Raw genomic sequence first — 19,930 nt, forward strand, 5'->3', positions numbered from 1 at the left:
CACAATGCGAAACATGAAGATGGCGACATTGTCACACTTCACAGAGACTTTGCTTTCAATTAATAATATAAGCAACAATTAGTATGTTTTAACCTGTAACACCCTTTGCAGAATGAACGAACCCGATAAAAAACAACAAGTTCATACCCCATCTATTCAAGGTGATCACAAGACGTACGTCTATACAGCAAGTCGACTTTCATCTAACAAACTTCAGAGAAATTCGCTGCTCTTTATTCACGTTTGGGCTTTGAACTCCTAACATCAATGTGTGACGTCATCATTCCAAAGCCCATCAGAGTCTGAGGTCATGAAACAAGGCCACTTGTATGATTTACTGCAGACCTATTTGAAGTTCCACATGGCTAATAAAGTGGAAGTTGATGGTTCCTAGAATTAATCATTTTAAATGATATTTTAGCTATATTATGTATTACTATCACATCATTGCACAGTGAGAAATGTCTTAGGTTAAAGCAATCGAATATGTCCTTAGAAACAATATGTCTTTTTTGGTTGTTCTGTAATACTAGAATATATAAGAGAACTAATATTACAATCTAAAGTAAATTTCACTTATTATTGTCCACACACATTGTATTTAACATTTAAAATTCCGAGGTCTTTAATTAGGCCTACGTAAAGGCTTACTATATGTAAGAGTGTTTTTAGTTTTAACTTTTCCCTTTAACAGAAAAGTATCAAAGTAATCAAAACTGAGATGTACAAAGGATTTCAAGCTCCTTTAACTGTCATATCAAAAGATAATGGCCTTGTAGTGGGCCTTTGAAGAACCTTTGTACTTCCACAATGAACACAGAGGTGATAATTGACCAATAATGGAGTTATTAATCCTAACCTTGGATTTAAGATGGTGGAGAGAATAAATATCAGCCCTCATCCAGACTGAGACAGAACAAGCTGAGTGTTACCACAACCAGGATTGAACATGGATCCATCGAAGTTCTCCAACTTCACTATTGATTACATTCTAGGGGAAAGGACAGGACCTCACCCAGACCATTCAACAGCATCGCAGGAAGATTTTAGTAAAGCGAGCCTGCCTTCAGGGAGTGGATTTCACGGTCATACTAGCGGCGTGGCAGTGATGGCTTTTCCTGCGTCCTGCCAGTGCATGTACGACACAGCAACCTGCTATAACACATTCCACTGCTGTGGTCCTGTCACATGCTATCAGACCAACTTTAACATGGGTTACTGCGGGGATCACTGGATTCATGCCCACCCAGGTAATACTTATAGTTCTAGTAGTATATATTTATGTGCAAATAAATTATATGTATATGTGTATGTGTAGTATATATTAATGTGTATATTAAAGTATAACAATAAAGATATCAAGACCTACTATAAAATCTTTGCTATTGACACAAATTAAGTTAATGTATAATAACAACAACAAAACCAACCTACATACCAACTATGTTATGTATGCTGATTATATTTGGCCAAGTGATTCATTTAAAAATGTCTAATGTCTAATAATGCAGATTACGACAAAGAAGATAGTCATCAAAATCTTCAGCACAGACACCGAAACCGCATCAGGACAGTGTTCACCGAAAGCCAAGTGAAACAGCTGGATCAGCTCTTCCACATCACCGACTACCCTACTGCGGAAGCGCGCGCACAACTGGCGAGAAATACGGGCCTCAGCGAAGAGACAGTCCGGGTAAGATAACTACCTTCCTGGGCATTCAGACTTCAACTCTGTGATAGTTTAATGCATGTTTTGGATATCTTAGTTTATTTGCATTAGCATTGCATTAGCATTGCATTGCATTTGCATTGTAAACACAAGACCATACATGAACATCCTCAAGGAAAAAGTAAGATGTTAATGTTGTTTTAGTTGCATTGTTGTTGAAGTTTAACATACAGACAGAAGAGGGCGCTCAATGTTAATTTATAGTCTTTTGTAAACGCAACTAATTAACCAATTTATTAACCTATATGAGTTTTCTCATGAAAATTGGCGAATGAAGGCTTCATTTCTTTCTTGACGGTATACATTATATGTGGCATTGTATATAATGTGAATTCTTATGTTTCCTTGTTTGAATGCAATAATGAGTTTTTTCTCTCTCTTCCTTTTTAGGTGTGGTTCAAAAATCGCCGGGCTCGACGCAAAAGGCAGAAAAACTCAAATGAGTCACCAGAGCTTTAAACAACTTTCATTTATCTTATTTTATTTACAGCAGAATATCTGTTTTAAAACAAAATAAAGCCTTGATGTTTCACATAAACTGCACTGTTGTCTTTTTTCACCAAATTTTCTACAAATCACAACAGGAACCAATGTACGAAACACCAAATGTTTATTAATTGTATATCTATTAATGGTATATCCATAAGGGGAGAATTTTCACTTGATGTTATTAACATGCTAATACACTGCTGAAAAAAGAAAGAAACAAATTCATAGTAACAGCATGCAGTAGCCTAGTTAGCAAACCATGAACTGACTCCAAGCATAACAATCATCACAAATATTTCATGTAGTAGATAGTTCACATCAACACATAAACATGGATATAGTCACCAGGTTGTCCAACTGATGCACATTAAAAAATACATAGTGAAATTATCAAAATATATCTTTTTGGACAAATAAATGTTTACAAATCAATAATATCAAGTGGCCTATGTGACTGTGTACATTAACAAAATGCAATAAAGACTTGATCTGGTAAGGAATGAAACAGAGATACTTTATACAATCTAAATTGCAGTTAAAATATCTACCCACTATTTCTGAAATTGAAGTCATAGTATTTGGATGAAACATGTATAGTATATTTTACTGAAAGGTGTATAGTTTAAAAAGTCACCCTAAAACAATACACTTATCACAAATCGCCACATTTGAGTGATTGTGTTTACTACTGGTTATACTGTAGGACGATTTGCACTCAATATTAAATGCCTTTCACTAGTCTCATATCACTACAGAGACAATTTTTGCACTACATAAATTTAATAATACATGAATAAGTTCCAGTGTGACAACATTATAGAAACAAATACCTAGATCTGTTAAACAGTGTTGCATGTGTTTTTTGTTTGTTCCTTTGCATTTCTGTGGATCTTGTAGAAAAGGTGCACAAACTATCCCCCCTCCCCACATTTAGCCAATAGCTGTAGGACAGTGATGAGTCAAAAATCCTCTTAATGCTGCTTATGGACGAAGGTAACTGAGGTGACCCAAAGCATTTACATTAGTTAAGGGCAGATAGTTCAGAGAAAGATCTTATCTCTCAGTCAAGCTGTGCTTATGTACACTAATGTGCCAGCCATTTTCAGAGCACATTGACATAGGTTAAATATTAATGTTTATTTATCTAAGCACAAGCTGACATATATATTTACACACTCTTTTGACTGCTAGAATTGCTGAAGTGGAGCATTAATAAGACCTATTAAAACAGAAAACAAATATCTATAGACGTTTCAGAAAATTATGTACAATTTATTTTAGACTGAGTATTATTGGATCTTTGACTCAAGAAATTATAAATTTTTAAAATGACTTTTAGAATTAAATCTGTCAGTGTCACTCCATTATATAATTTTACTGATTAGTTAATTAACTGAATATACTTATTCTTTACCACAAGTGATTATACTAGGATAGTATTTGTCCTATTTTCTGGTTTACATAGAAAATTACAGAATGATATGAGTTTATTAATTAACCCTTTAAAGTATGTCGTGTAGTCTGGTAGTGTATTACTATTAATTGCAGAATTATTCAATCCCGTACACTCATTTCTGCTCACTGTCATGCAGAGCACATATAAATATGAATATCTTGCATACTTCCATTGGGAACAGCAATTATAATAATAATAAACCTGTCTCCTGTAGCTTTAGATAACAGTGTTACTTTATGTAATTGTGTGTGCAAATTTAACATCTCTTAGAATGACAGTAATTATCCATACAACCAATAACTACTAAACTAACTAACTAATGAAAAGGCATTTAAAAGCTTGGTTTTCTACTGAACCCTAAAATTATAACAGTGCACAATGAAGCAACAGCAGCCACAATTGTAGGCCAGGGTATGGGGGAACACACTGAATAAACCGGCAACACAAAGACTTCTGTGTATTTGTTTTTGTGGCCTTCATTTTAGGGTGATTTTTGGCAACATAAAATTAGCGTTTTATTATATTATATTATTATATTTTGTAATAACGAATGGCTTTTCTTAGGGTTCTTTTCCCTAATTCAGAATTCTTTGATCATTTAACAAATGGAATGCAGGACATTGTTTCTTTACAAGGCACTAGTTTTTACTATTGAACTGCAATCAAAGGGGGAGGCTGGGAGAGGGACCTTGCACATTTGTGCCTCTGACTTACATTTGTGTGTCTTGGTGAAAAAACCCGTTAAGGATGGATAGCAGCTCAGGTTGTGTTAGCTCAGTGCTTTAAGGTTTAAAGTCAAAGAACTGACAGAACCTTGAGCAAAAACTTTAATCCTCAAATTTTTATTAGATTTTGTCTCATTTAGTCGCTTTAAAAAAAAGTGTCTGCAAATGAATAAATGTAAATGGTCATTGAAAGGGGAATTATGTCATTTAGGAAGGACTATAAGAATTATGGGGGGAAGTGGAGTAAGAAGTAGTAAAATTAGGTTTGCATTTCTGCACGTAGCATCCAGGGGAACCAACAGCAGAACAGCAACCTGCTGAAACAAGGTAAAAAATGCCAAGGTAAGATCTTGGTGTTATAATTACTTCTGGGGTTTTAGAGTTTTTGGAAATAGACATTTATGGAATGCAAGTCAGGTCAGCATACCTGGATATGGAGTTCTCGGACGTGATGTCTTTGGGAGACCTCATCGCACTGAAGTTACGCTTTGGCTGTGACACTGGGAAATTCACAAGTAAACAATTGTCATCATAATTTTACTATTAATAAAAATTATTTCAATTCTATGAAAGTATAAGTCCACATGCAGTAGTAAATGAGATATACATCTGAGTTTTCTATATACTCTATTCTGACAATTAAATTAGCAGAATCATTAAATATTTGACAATATTTTACATAGAAGATATAATACATGCACATATTTAAAGCAAATTTATTAGCTATACTTGTAAAGCTATATTTGTAAAATAAACAGTGTTATATGTCATACATGAACAGCATGTTGAAATCTGCATGCTGAGCAAAAATTATTTCAAACAAAGAGAAAACTTCAACTGAATGCAATATTTTAGTGGATGATAAGCAGAAGATGAGCATGCTCCTTATACTTACTAGTCACCTGGTGAACTTTCTTCACAAGCTTCCCATCACCCTGGGATTCTTTCGGTCCTCCAATTCTGCAGATTACAAAAAAGTCCAGTGATGCTTTACAATCATATGTCTTTACTACTTATCAAAAGGTGAAATGTTCAGACTCAAGCACTGCCAAGCTTCCACTACTGGGCTGCTGAGCAAGGCCCCATCCAATTACTGTATATAACATTTTTTAAGATAAGTCAATCTGGACAAAGGTGTCTATCAGATGCCAAATGTGAATCGTATTACAGGTGCTGTTCATTATTGAATGTGTTAGTTTATAAGAGTTTGAAAGAGAGTAAAAGAGAAAAGATCAGCTAAAGAGTAAAAATGTAATCTTAAACCATACAGTTTAAGTTTTAATATTAAGAGTTTATATTTTACCTTTGAACACGTGAAGGTGGTGCAAACACTCCATATTTGGGCAGGCAGCTGAAGTAACGAACTCCAAACACAGAACCATCATGTTTCCCAGTGGGCTGCTCCAATTCTACACCAAACCAGAAGCCTATGGAAAACCCCAGCAAACAGAGAAATAGGGATCAGAACGGTCCTTATAACAGCCACTGAACCTATAATTGAACATAATACAGACATAAATGGGCAGAACCTATTTGCTGTAATTTGCTGTAAGCATTTATATTATTTATGTTATGCACTATATGTCAAAGATTTTTGGCTGATGTTATTAATGTATATTTATAAATGCCTCTGAAAAAAGGATTCTACATATTTACAGTTTATGACAAAACTGGAGCCAGAGGTACTAGGAGGATGATTTCCTTTCATAATGATTCCAATGAATACAGTTACAATGCTACCATCAGTGCCACAGTCAGCTGTAATTAATCTAAAACTAGAAGTCTGGCACTAAGACCTTTTGGTGCTTGGGAGGATCATACTGAAGCTAAAAGGAGGAAATTAGGAAGCAGGACAAAAGAGGTCTAAAAAGCACAAATATAGATATAGAATAAGGTGAACAGGCCAGTATTAGATATGACTTCCCTTTCCATAAAAGACCTAAGAGATAATAACACCTATCTATTCTGTGACATATGAATGGTAATGCGGTCTGAGTGGGACTATAGCTAAAAATAAAACCAAAAAATAATCTGTGGTGGTCTGGGAAATCCCATCAGATTTAGGTATATTATAGCAAATAGCTAGAAAAAGGTTACATAAGGTTACAGCTTTCAGAATCTAGATCATTGAGTGCCATGCTATCAAGTTGTTGGACAGTTGCATAAGCCCAATCATTTTAGTTTAGCATATACTGGCTAACATATAAAGTAAGAAAAAACACATTGTTCTTATTTTTAATACTTTAAATCCATACTCTTAAATTTGTTAGTGTATACTGTATTTATGGCTATAACAATGCAAATAAACTATTTTGTCTGATCCCATTAAATAGCTTGCAAATGATTCAACAATTAACATACCTGGTGCAAAGTCTGTTTTGCCATAAAAGCGAACAATTCCTTGCTTCTGTCCAGCCACTAGAACCTGGTCTCCCACTTCAATCTTCACTCCATCAGGATCCAGATTGGCCCCTGACAGAGATTTCTTCTTCAAAGCTAGAGGAAAAATGTGAGCATGGTTTGGAGAAAACTCTTTTGAGTCTAAATGTTTACCTCTTCAGACCAATAATGTCATATGTACAGTTGTTACTAATGTACTAGAATATTATAGTACTAAAATATAGTGATAGTAACTATTTAAAACCAACTAATAATATATTTTAAAGCTAACTAATATATAATTTATATATTAGTAATATCGCACGTTATACTGAATATCAATTTGGCTGATAGTGCTTCTATACAACAGTTCTATAAACAAGAAATTCATATTATTATTATTAATATTATTTTTGCCAAGCAACACACAGAGTGACTGTTGTAAATGTAGTAGTTTCAGTATAATAAGCCAGTGCTGTAATATTAAATATCAACATTCACTCAAAGGCTACCAATAAATCAATAAAATTAAAATAAAATACCAATAAAATTAATAGAAGGTAACTAATTACTGTATCCTAAAAAATATGGTTAGATATTTTATAATATTTTTGCTATTATACTCACACTTCTCACGATCTTTCTCTTTTTTCTCCTTCTTGATTTTTCCAGTGACACGGGAAAAATCCATGCGGGGGGTTTTGGGAGTGGAAGTGACTGAGGAAGGGGTTTGATCCACACCTTTTTTGATTTTGGACACGGGGGCAAAGATTCCTGCAATATAATAATAATAATAATAATAATAATAATAATAATAATAATAATAATAATAATAATAATAATAATAATAATAACTGCTTAATTTATGAATTACAACTTATAATAATATTTTTTATTTTTATCCATATTTGTGGTAAAATGAGTGCAAACATCAGTAATTTGTATTTAATGAAAAGTTCTAGACCTATATTAAAGGATAAAGAAAAACATACCCAGTTTTGGAGGGCAGATGAAGTAGCGGACTCCGCCCACACTCCCATCATTCTTGCCCTCTGGTTCATCCAGCTCAATACCCACCCACTGGCCACTAGCAAACTCAGTGGTTCCACAAAAACGAAGTGTGCCCGTCTAAGGAAGAAAACAGGCTATATATTAAGACTAATAAATGAGCCTGAATGACTGTTTTTTACTGGAACAGATGTGATCTGTGTCCATTACTGTGTCCTTGCACTTAGGCTACAAATTGAGAACAAAATTAAAAGCTCAATGACATTAAACAAACAAAAATTCTAAATAAATATCCAAATAAATATCTACAGAATCAAGTGGATCATATTTAAACAAATGCATGGATAAACCAGGGAATGTACATTAGGTGGAATGGAATATCAGGCTTACAGAGCATCACACACACACACACACACACACACACACACACACACACACACACACACACACACACACACACACACACACACACACACACACACACACACACATACTCTTTTTACACCTAAGCAAAGAACATAAGAAACAGGTGCTGAAGTATGAGTCTAATTCCTGCTTTTGTAAATGTACTTTAACAAAGACTGGAAGAGTCTGGAAGTGGTGCACCTAAAAGTAAACTGGATATATGCTATATGCATGATGGTGTGGGAAAATAATTTTAAGTCATTGTTTTATTTCCTTTTAGTTCTTGCATATTTCTGTGGATCATATAAAAGCCCAATCAACTTACAAGGCTAGTTTAATTCAAACTTTACATTAGTCTTTGTGGTCCACTGTATCTCATTAATATGAAAGGAAAGGGTCAATGGTAACTCAGGATATCATCTGTTCTTTGTGACTTCTGTCCCATTGTTTAATTTGGCAATGGGGTTCAAGGTCTGAGTCAAGAAGGAATGCCAAACATTAGAGGTGAATTCGTTTGTATGATAATGAAGGGGTCTGAGCAAGACTGTTATGTTAAGGGTGAAATTCCAGGATCTGGTGTGGGGGCTGTTGAATCCTTTCATGTTTTGATTGTCACCCGAGTGTTTTGTCGCTATCTGAGGGGACTGCCCCCTAAAATGGGTATATTTACAATGTATTACAACTTTAAGTCAGACTTGATGACTGCAGCGCCCGTGCCAGTACGCTCTGACTTGCAGACTCGTTTCATCGTGTATCTACAATAAAGACTACTGCACAAGGATATCCAAGTGTCCTGGTCTTCTCTGGTAAAAGTTTACAACAATGGGGATGTGCAGTTGATACAGTGACTTACACACACACAAGACATGAGGCAGGAATATACATTGAGTTCAGAGGACCATGAACACACACATTCATACATTCATTAACAGTTATTGGGAATTACAAGTAGCCAATGCAACTACCAGAATGTTTTGGGCTTTAAGAGCAATGCAGAAAACCTTGAGGAAACTCATAGAGAGCATGCAAACCTCCACATTGACAGTAACCTAAGCCTAGGTTAAAACGTGATTACCCATTGCTATTTTTTTAACAGATTTATTGGTGACACCCAATGTGTGTGCATTGAGTACTTTTGTAGTGACTACGCAACTATCTTCATGATTGTGCCTTTTTCATTCCTCATACTTAATTTTATCTTTCTTTGTTTTCCACTCACCTTCATATCATCCAGAACCACACGTTCTCCCAACTTCAGGCCGAGAGAAGACAACATGAGGTTGCCTGGAATGTTGTCATAGTTGGGCAAGGTGACACGGGGAAGGTTACAGCTGAGGGGCAAAGCATCTAACAGTATTTGCTTTAGCTCTTTAGCCACCATGGCTGCTTCTGCTTTATCCAGGCTCATGTCCATAGGATCAGGAACCACATCAGCAGGGACTTGGCCCTTATCATTCTGGTCAAGTTAGTGGAAAAGGAAACTCGGTGTTAAGTCTATTACTGTATACCAATAGGGATTTTGTAAAAATAATGATTGGAAATGATTAATAATGATTTGGTGTAAAAAGGCATTAGCTGACTGAAGGGTGCTGAAGAGAGTTTGACAATAGCAGTTAAACTCATGATTCGTACTCTGACTGTAGGGTTGGCTCCATGCTCCAGAAGACACTTGACAGCTCCCAGGCAGAGGTTGGAGGCAGCAATATGAAGGGCAGTACCGTAGTAGAAATCACTGCAGGCAGAATTGAGAACTGCAGGGAAATTAGGTGAGCAGACATGTTATCAAACTAATGCCCCACAGCTTTACCTGCTCATTAGCAGCTATATTATTAGCCTTTACAGGATGCATGACATTTGCAATTAAATTATGATATTATATGTTGAGACTTAAACTGTTTGATCATTTTTCCTGAAAGCAGATCGCAACATAAACAGGCATTTATAGGAATTACAATTTTTCAGTACTACCTCCTGATCATACTCAGAGCTACGTAGAGAGAGAGAGTGTGTGTGTGTGTGTGTGTGAGAGAGAGAGAGAGAGAGAGAGAGAGAGAAAGAGAGAGAGAGAGAGATTGAGAGAGAGAGATTATGCATATCTAAACACATTACCAGTTAAGTACAATAAATTAGCTCCATGGACATGGAGTTAACCTATACTTACTGCTTCATTGTGCAGTTCATGTAGCTTCTTTACTGTACTTACCTAATAAAGTGTAGACATAGACAGAGCTGGTAATTTAAATGTGTGTGAAATGACCTTTAGGTTTGGAAGCTTTAAGCAGAACTCGGATCAACTCAGGAACATCAAAGTAAGCAGCATAGTGAAGAGCATTCATGTTGGTCCAACGACTGCGGAGGCTGACATCTGCACCCAGCGCAATCAGCTGATTGGTCAGCCTGAGGGCAGCCTCAGGATCACCTGAAAATCAGTAGATTTTTTCTAATGATTACACGATTGTATTTAATGTAAATACATGATATGCCAAATATTTTTATAATGATTTAGTCATCAACAAACACGTTTCAGAGCAAGGGTGTAAAAAAACTCAATGATCTGCCTCCTCTGAGTACCTGCTTCCCATTACAATATTTCTTTTAACAAGACTCTTAAACAAAATCTTCTCCATTAAATACAAATCGAAATTAAGAACCTGTTCTGATGGATTCTGATGACCTTATCTGAGGACCTAGAGCCTGACCTCATGGCCAGTCACTCACCCACTCCATGAGCTCCTGCTTTGCAGCTGTAATGCAGTAGAGTCATGTCCGTCAGTCCATCGCGATCATTAACATGACATCCACGCTTTAAAATCTGGAAGGTAAGTTTTGGAGGGTAAGGTAAAAATATTTTTAAGGCATGTTTCTGACACCCTTATCCAGAGCAAAGTTACATTTATCTGATTTATATGAATCTGCAATTAAGCTTAGCAGTGCTGGAACTTGAACACACAACCTTGTGATGAGTAGTCCTTCTTACCCACTGATGTATAAGTGCTCAGTGATGGGGTAGGAAAATAACACACTCATTACTACACACTGGAAAAAACACTGATTGGCAATTAACACAAGTAGCTCTTTATAGTTAATATTAAAAAGATGCGATGAATTCGCAAGTATAATGGATGAAATAGCAATTCATTTCTGCTGAGTCATTTCACATAGCTGTATCAGTTTCACTTACCACCAGGCTCTCAGAGATCTCCACATAGAACAGCAGCCATTTTGTGTGTGATTGTGTCTAGGCGTACAAAAAAAGCCTATTTATGTAAAATATAAAATGTATGTGCATATAATTGTATCCTCTAACAGTTGCTGATGACTGACCCCCTTGACCCTGAGAAATCATCCAACGTGTGCAGATAAACATGTGTCTTTTACCATAAATATGTTTGATCTCTTAAAAGCATGCCCAAAGCAATTAAAACAAACAGGTTTCTATATATTATTTTTACTGCCTAAACCAAGCAGAAGCTGATTTAAGTGTTAAGACTACAACAAAGACGGCTTCAAATTAGACAAGCAATTTTTGGAAGCATATAATTATACTAAAACAAAACTAAACAAAGACCACTATACATAATGAAAATGTAAACATGAATCAAACATAAATTTATATGCAGTCCTGTTGCTGGACTAATATGTAAACTTTCTTACTTCACTGAAGACTATACTGTATGTTGCTGGTTCAATATACATTTTCAATATTTTGTGGCACTGTTCGTTTTACCCAAATATTTCATGTTAAGATAACCCTTATATGTTTAGTTTTCGGTCAAAACATACGTGTCACAACCAGGGTAGGAGGGAGACAGACCCGTGTGCAGGATAGCTTCAAATGAAAGGAGTTTAGTAAATAATAAAGACAACACAGTAAAAGACGATAACTAAAACAATACAAATGACGACACTTAACAACAACTAACATTAACTAATGATTCCGCGCTGCCCTCGGCAACGCGGCTCACTTAAATATGAAAGAATATGATTGAATTGTGTTTCCCTAAAACAAATCTTTCCAAATTCCACTACACTTCAAATTCAAAACACACAATGTGGCATTTCTGTAATGCATCTGTAGAAGACAGCAAAAAGGAGGTGGTGTTAGAGAGAACGATCAGGCAAGAAATCTTAAGGATTTTTGTTCTTTAGTTCGTTTTAAACTTATTTTTCCGTTGTGGTGGTGACATTTATGTTGCAGTCGAGTATTGTTTGTATGATTTCATATGGTTGAAGGATGTGCATTTTATTTAGCCTTTTCATCACATTTGGTCGGTATTGATGCTCTGTTTTGGGGTGATTTTTGTGTTTTATTTTCAGGTCTTATATTGCATATGAATTGGTTTGTTTCAAATTTCTGGACGCTTTCATGCGGTTGAAAGAGATGTGTTTTATTTAGCTTTCTCATAGTTCAAATTAATTTTAATTGACAAAATGGGTTTTGCGGCACTGTTCATTTTACCCAAACATTTCATGTTAAGATAACACATATGAACTGATAAACAAGATTTTTTAAATTAGGAGGCATGAGGTGGTCAAGGAATCACCTCTTATCTCTTTTTAGAAAAGAAGAGGCAGGTGAATGTTTTAAAGTAAATAATTTTTTTTCTGTTAAACTTAATGGGTTTCATGGTAACATTTATTCTTTGTCTATTGTAGGTTTGTGCAGAATTTGAGCGAATCACAACAGTCCCACTTGTGTCCACTTTCTGTGAAAAGATTGATGGATGCTTTTAAAAATTCATGAAGATGTTTGCAAAGTGAGGAGGAGTCCTTGGACAAAGAATTAAAACCCTTATGGTTCCCATAGCACAGCTATGAACAACAGCATTCATCAAAACCTTGTGTTAAAGCTGACTTTCTGCAAAAGTGGCACATCTTTGAGTTAGAGAAGGTGTCAGGTGTCTTTGTTCTTCATTTTCTGAGGTCCACTTACATTTAAATTAAATAAAAATACTATTGTATACAAAAATGAAAGTAAATGTGTGTCTGTGATTTGGAATAAATGTAAAGACTATAATTATTAATATTTTATATTTGCATATTTAGACAGACAACACTGATGTGAAGAGAGAGTGCATACCCAAATCTCTCTGTGTCTATCTTGATAAGCAGGAATAAGGAACATGAGGTAAGAAAATATGACTTCTGCATTTTTCTGTACAATGATATGAAATGCAATGGTTTTGAATTCATATGATTCACATGTATATGCAATGGAAGTCAGTGGGTGGCTGAAATGTCGTCAGAGTAATTCATTCATTCATTCATTCATTCATTCATTCATTCATTCATTCATTTTCTACCGCTTATCCAAACTACCTCGGGTCACGGGGAGCCTGTGCCTATCTCAGGCGTCATCGAGCATCAAGGCAGGATACACCCTGGACGGAGTGCCAACCCATCGCAGGGCACACACTCTCATTCACTCACACACACACACACTACGGACAATTTTGTCGTGAGGGTAATGAAAGAAAAAGACCTGTTTGATTTTCTTTCTCCTGCAGAACCTTTATGAACTGTACAACTCAATGGATGGAACCACTGTCAATAATCTAAATGAGTTGTTTGAATAAAATTCTCTTATGTAAGTTTATATTTGAAGAGTTTTTAAAAGATAAAAACATGTTCAGACAACGTAACCATTTTATGTTCGAGGAAAGTAATTGTACTTATTTGATTGGACATTAATAATTCACATTCATTTTTCAAAAATCTTAAATATTAATTAAAACTAATAAGTATGAGTGAAACCACTATACATAAATTAATTGGGTAAGTTTAAAGTATAATTTTTTGGAGTGTAACGTGACAATTGCAAAAAAAAAAAAAAAACAAATGAAAAAAAGTCATCCCTGTTACATTTTGAATAAGTGATTAGTTATTTGTAATGGATTACTTTTTTAGTAACTATCTAAACACTGCATTTTTATTTTCCTCTTTGGTCAGTGGTACTCACTGAGCTAATTATTAGCCACCGTAAAAGAGTAGCTCATCTAAAAGATGTGTCTAATGGAGTGATTTAGAGCAAGGCTCAATTTCGAAAACAGGCTAGTGGAGTAGGCTTATCATCTTAGCAATCAATCCCTGCTACTAGCTACTATAGAGGTCGTCCCAAGAGATGCAAGTAACACCATAAATCTTTATTGATCTTCGTAATACAGAGGTTGCTGTGAGATCAAGACCCTAACATTACAAATGAGACATTTGCAACAAATTATTTAAAACTAATTCAGAGAATTAAAAATCAAAATTTTGCTAAATTTAATAAAACAAACAAAAGTATTTTAACTATATGCATGGTTCTTCACAAGAGAAAATAAGCAAGTAAGGACTTGTATTTTAACCTCATTATATATTATCAAAATATATTATCGTAGTGATTATCAACCCTGTTACTTGATATTTTCCGCTCTAGACAATTCATTTACTTCCCCAATCCAACCAAGCTGATCCTGCAAATCAGGTAGGCTGAATTTTTGTAGTTGATCTGTTGTCCTATGTTGTCAATCAATGGGATAAAGTTTATTTAATAAATTGTGATTTAATAAGCTACGGTAATTGTTGTAAAACTAAAAAAATAACACATTCTAACTTGCTTTCCCTGTTAACCAAATACTGTAATTGACCCTTTATGGTCTCTTGAGATTCCTTACCTAATGTACATGCATGAGATAGCATTGCTTGCAACATGACTCTACAAACCACTTTCAATACAGCATCAGAAATTCAACTCGGCAAGCCAGATAAACACAGCTATATTCCTGTTCTAAAATGGCAACAACCACAACTCTACAAAATGGCCCCGTTAAAGATAATTAGTTCACAATCTGTCAGGAAGTAAATGAGTGAAACTTTCATTTTAAAAAGTCTATCTAAATAATGAGAAGGCAGCATTTTTTTTGAATGACATGCATTACACCCATTGCTAATACAGTAGATGCATTACACCCAATAGATGTTGCTGCTTGCATATCTATAATATATTGTCAAATTTCCCTGTGTACTTGTATTTGAATGTATTTTGACCTGTAGTTTTATTCACATTTACATAGGTGTGCAAAACCCAGGGACTGTCTCTCACCTCTTCGCCGATTATGTCAATCTTGTGCTGCACTTGTGGGACCCACTGTCGGATTATAGCAAACAGTTCAGGGATGGTGGTGCAGGGATCCGTCAGAATCTCCAAACAGGCTGGGTCATTTGGGTCAAAGAATGTGAAGGCTGAAATAGCAATGAACTATTATTGTACAGTATAGTACAATATAGAGTATAACTTTTAATTATGATGGTTTTTCACATCAGTTATACCATTTAACTTTAACACAACCAACTAATTATAATGTAATTTCTTAGATGTGTATCATTAAAAGAGAGTATACAGAGCATGCACATTTCCTTTCATTACACATGTCTAGGCACGCACCATAGTCTTTGGGGAGCGGGGCCTGTGCAGATGGGTGGACTATAGGTTTCTTGCGAGATTCATGTTTTGGACTGGTATACTCTGAGGTAGGCTGGGCCTCCTCTACATCAGGAGTGTCCTCTTTAGTCATTTTTCTAGTTGTGACTGTGGCCTGGAAACACACAGAGAATCAGACAGCAGCATGGTGTAACCATTTTAATAATTCACTAAGTGGTGATACCGCACATACCACTCAGACAGATTGTTTTTTTTGTTAGTGGTTAAAAAGAAAACACATTTTGTTCAAAGTTCAAATGTTTCCCATAGAGGCACATCATCCCAAGTATTAGCTCTTGTTGTATACAAGTGATTGAAGACCATTTGGTTTGATCCTACTAAATGTATCTTACCATAATTCTGTATAAAACATATTTATACAATTCAAATATTCAGCACCTATTTTATTTGTTTTGCCTTTTTGCTGTAAGAAAAATAGTACTAAATATAAAAATTGTATATCATTGCATAACCCAAATTAGAAGCACAGATTGGAAAAATGACAACATTATTAATTTGTTGTGGAAACACCTACTTTAGGTAATTAAATATATAAATTCTTTAACAATTCCTTGAATGGTCTCTCCAAACAATGTCCTGTCTGATTAATCATGAAACTTCTACGGCTGTAGAATGGTAGTGGAAGTTGTAATGAGTGTCTACCCTGCAAAGGTAAGTACAGCCTGCAGTCTGTAGTCTGGGGAAACATTGAATGAGTCACTGATCACTGACTTGTCTGCTACAATGCATACAAGAAGCCATTCCACAATTTTAAAGAAGTAAAATGCTGATTGTTAATGCCCAGTAATTATTTTAGGAATTATAGATTTTGCATATACATGCGATTTGCATTTATATGACAACTACAAGTGCCTATTAATTCTGACTGAATCTAGCCCATTAAATAATAAACTGCAAAAATATAAAACAGGATTCCTGAAATATGAGTGGCTCTAAAATTTGCCCTTGAATTTGCCTAACCACATATGGTTCCAAATCATCCAAATCAGTTTTCCCAAGGCCTTTAAACTTCATAGAAAACTTCATAATAACACTGTAATCGCATGCACTGTATTAAGGTGAAAGTATTGCAGAACACTGGTCAGTAATCTGATCAAGTCAATTCAAGTCAAGTCGCTTTTATTGTCATTTCAACCATATATAGCTGTTGCAGTACACGGTGAAATGAGACAACGTTTCTCCAGGATCATGGTGCTACATAAAACAAAGACAGGGCTAAGGACTTGGAAGTAGTCTTAGCCACATAAAGTGCAACTGTGCAACCTGGTGCAAACAGTGCAGGACAAGACAAACAAGACAGACAAGACAGTGCAGGACAAAAGACAGTGCAGGACAAAAGACAGTGCAGACATAAGTTACAAGAGAATACAAAAAGTACAAAAAATGCAATACAAAAAAGACAATAAACAGCAACAGAAACAGCGCCGACTGACCAGTGTATATAGTGTATGTGAATACTGAATGTTCAAACAATATTTCGTGCAGTAACATTATATTACTGATGGTAAAGAATAGACTGCTATTTATTAATGACTAGCCAGTGTTCTGCAACACCTTCACCATGATCCAGTACATCTTCAGTGAAGAATTTTTTTAGTATCTTCAGAGAATATTGTCATATGTTTGTCTATAATGTAAATAAATACACCGAAATTACACCCACACATATCTAAAAACCTAAAAAATGAAATGGTCATATATTAATTAACATTAGATTCTGTACAGCAAATATAAAGCCAAAGGAAAAAAAAACTTATAAAATTATTTACCAGTCTGCCTTTACTCAGGACAATTCACCATTTCATCCCTAATAATTCTCCTCTGCCCTTTTACAATATACAGTAGATTAACACATCAAATCACCCTGAAACTTCTAATATTACTTTAGACATACTGATTGAGCAGAAGCAACATGATCATATCACCAACACATCAATAACAACCAATGCAAAAAGAAAAGAAAAGAAAACAACAACAAAATCCCAACAACAAAAATTTATTCCCTGTAGCTGCAACTTCTAAGCACTGGTCTGGTGCAGATAAATCTGGTCTTCTGGTTTGTTCATCTACAGCTGGAATACATTGAGTAGGTAAAAATAAAAACTATAATAATCCTATAGTGTTCACTACACTTGTTTTCTTTCTTTAGGCAACAACAACAACAATAATAATAACAACAATAATAATGATAATAAAATAACAACAACAACAACAATAATAATGGTAATAATAATAATAATAATAATAATAATAATAATAATAATAATAATAATATGGTGCTAATGGCCATTATGGTGTTGAGTATATGTAATTTCCCCTAGCTAACAATCTATAGGAATACAAAAATACGTATATCTGTTAATTTTACTGTTAATATTACTGATAGTATCTTACACCAGAGCCCACCGGAAATCTCAGTAAAAGCTCAGTAATCTGAACAGAGAAACGCCCCATGTACCAACACGTATAAGTATAAGCATCTGGATTGCGTCAAACAGAACGATGTATTTCTCATTCAAAATATGAACACATCAACCGATAAGAAAGTGGAAGCACTGCATTTTTATGTCGTGTACATCCCACATTTCTTGCTCTGTGTCAACAAGAGAACATGGATGCTCCAAGACGGAGAAAGGAGCATCCAAGCCGCGCCTCCACCCCTGCAACATAAACACCATCTGATTCATGATAAAGACGTACCTGATAACAAGCCGCAAATTCCGAGCGCTTCTGTCTCTCTTTACTAAACCGTTGTTTACAACTGTGCTTCAGAAAGAAGAATAGAGGAAAGAAGGGATGGACTGATGGAGAAACGATGTAGATGCTACCGTTGCGTTGCTTTTATCTCTGCTTGCGTCACTAATATGACTCATGGCTGGACCACAACCGAGCACCCAATCACATCCCTGCAAACAACCAAACATGATGCTGCTTCTAGAAATCTCAGTCACACAGTCGGATTCCATTTTCATTTTAAGTTACATAGATACAATTATCGTAGTACAGTTATCAAAATGAGCTATATAATGTAGCTACTGAGACAAATGAAATGTTATATAAACTGATTGCACGTAGAGAACTGAGGCCTGCTGCTTAAAAGCACAGATGTGTATGCAAGAGAATGAAAATATTTTAAATATACATGTTAACAAGGTTTTGTAAAAATCATCTGATTGAATGGCAAATAGTTTTATCATAGGAAATAAGCATAAGCTCAAAAAATACACAAAGTATTTAGTATTTTAACCAGTTTATTCATGACAGAAATTACAAAAATGAACAGCACTAATTCAGATAACCACAATTCAACTTACCTTTGAAACCTTTACTGTCTGATCAGCCCTTGAGTATAAAATCAAATCTCACTCTAAATACAAACTCATTTAGTATTCGTGTGTAATAGTTACAGTGTCAACACATTAACCCACTCATTATGGGTAAAGTGAATGCACACAAAGATGTCTCTCTCTCTCTCTCTCTCTCTCTCTCTCTCTCTCTCTCTCTCTCTCTCTCTCTCTCTCTCTCTCTCTCTCTCTCTCTCTCTCTCTCTCTCTCACACACACACACACACACACACACTCACTGTCTCTCTGCTTATCATGAACAAGTGAAGTCCTCAAAGACTCACCACATGGGATCATGGTCACAAATTGATCACTTTCGTGGGGATGAGAATTAAACCTATTACTGAATGTGCTATGCAACAGAAAAGGGCAGCCCAAAATATTAGTAATTGTAATTCCCCTGTTATTCTTTAATGTGCAGTTATGTGAAGAAAAGATAAAGGTCATTTGTATGTGAAAATTTCCTTGTGAAATTTATCATATCAAAATTACATTTCAATATTAAAACCTTCACCTCCCTTAAAAAGGCTTGATGTTCAGGGCTTTAAGACCTCCCTTGTCATATTATATGAGTGGGATATCCACATAACTCGAGTTTAATTATTGCATAAGAAGTTAAATAAAATAGTCTCAGCAGAAGCAACTGTCAAAGTTTCATCTGGGAAGAGCAGAAAAATTAGTGATTGCAGGAGTTGTGTGTCTTATCCACATTCATCACCATCGCCCTTCTGTGCAGTGCTCCGCCCCTGGGTGATATAAAACAAAATGCACCACATTTTACTTTGTGACAGTTTTTTTTGGATTTGTCCTGCAGTCAACACAATTCTGCAGGGGTGTGCTTGTTAAACCCATATTATGGATGTGCTGTTTGCTTTACATACATACCTTTGGCCTGTATTTATTGCCACTGCT

The 19,930-nt window shown here is 35.3% G+C and overlaps 2 protein-coding genes across 3 annotated transcripts; one reads left to right on the forward strand and one right to left on the reverse strand.

The window, feature by feature from the left end:
• The first annotated feature begins 909 nt into the window (after positions 1-909).
• dharma lies at positions 910-2,256 on the forward strand. The gene is made up of 3 exons (XM_027145491.2): positions 910-1,250; positions 1,512-1,693; positions 2,120-2,256. The coding sequence occupies exons 1-3, from the start codon at positions 950-952 to the stop codon at positions 2,186-2,188; spliced, it is 552 nt and encodes a 183-aa protein (XP_027001292.1). The 5' UTR covers positions 910-949; the 3' UTR covers positions 2,189-2,256.
• Positions 2,257-2,322: 66 nt separating this feature from the next.
• Positions 2,323-19,106, reverse strand: clip3 (CAP-GLY domain containing linker protein 3). Of its 2 annotated transcripts, none has more exons than XM_027145482.2 (15): positions 18,989-19,106; positions 18,375-18,580; positions 15,618-15,768; positions 15,276-15,415; positions 10,910-11,003; positions 10,449-10,610; positions 9,824-9,942; positions 9,411-9,647; positions 7,771-7,906; positions 7,406-7,552; positions 6,761-6,895; positions 5,703-5,826; positions 5,295-5,359; positions 4,827-4,899; positions 2,323-4,713 (listed from the first exon to the last, which is right to left on the reverse strand). In XM_027145482.2, exons 3-15 carry the CDS (start codon positions 15,745-15,747, stop codon positions 4,659-4,661), a joined length of 1,617 nt encoding a protein of 538 aa, XP_027001283.1. In that variant the 5' UTR covers positions 15,748-15,768; positions 18,375-18,580; positions 18,989-19,106; the 3' UTR covers positions 2,323-4,658. The 2 variants fall into 2 exon arrangements, with proteins under 2 accessions (XP_027001283.1, XP_027001278.1); XM_027145477.2 differs by having other exon boundaries at positions 2,323-4,716; positions 18,989-19,104.
• Between the last annotated feature and the right edge of the window lie 824 nt (positions 19,107-19,930).

This window comes from Tachysurus fulvidraco, chromosome 11, assembly GCF_022655615.1.
Source record: "Tachysurus fulvidraco isolate hzauxx_2018 chromosome 11, HZAU_PFXX_2.0, whole genome shotgun sequence".
Taxonomy (NCBI): Eukaryota; Metazoa; Chordata; class Actinopteri; order Siluriformes; family Bagridae; genus Tachysurus; species Tachysurus fulvidraco.

What these genes read in the sequence shown, in the direction of transcription:
- dharma (XM_027145491.2), top strand. Translation starts at nt 950, where the DNA reads ATGGATCCATCGAAGTTCTCCAACTTCACTATTGATTACATTCTAGGG. An exon ending in CTGGATTCATGCCCACCCAG is followed by an intron (nt 1,251 to 1,511) that starts GTAATACTTATA and finishes CTAATAATGCAG; the next exon opens with ATTACGACAAAGAAGATAGT. An exon ending in TCAGCGAAGAGACAGTCCGG is followed by an intron (nt 1,694 to 2,119) that starts GTAAGATAACTA and finishes CTTCCTTTTTAG; the next exon opens with GTGTGGTTCAAAAATCGCCG.
- clip3 (XM_027145477.2), bottom strand. Translation starts at nt 15,747, where the DNA reads ATGACTAAAGAGGACACTCCTGATGTAGAGGAGGCCCAGCCTACCTCA. An exon ending in TTGACATAATCGGCGAAGAG is followed by an intron (nt 11,004 to 15,275) that starts GTGAGAGACAGT and finishes CTTACCTTCCAG; the next exon opens with ATTTTAAAGCGTGGATGTCA. An exon ending in AGCAGGAGCTCATGGAGTGG is followed by an intron (nt 10,611 to 10,909) that starts GTGAGTGACTGG and finishes ACTGATTTTCAG; the next exon opens with GTGATCCTGAGGCTGCCCTC.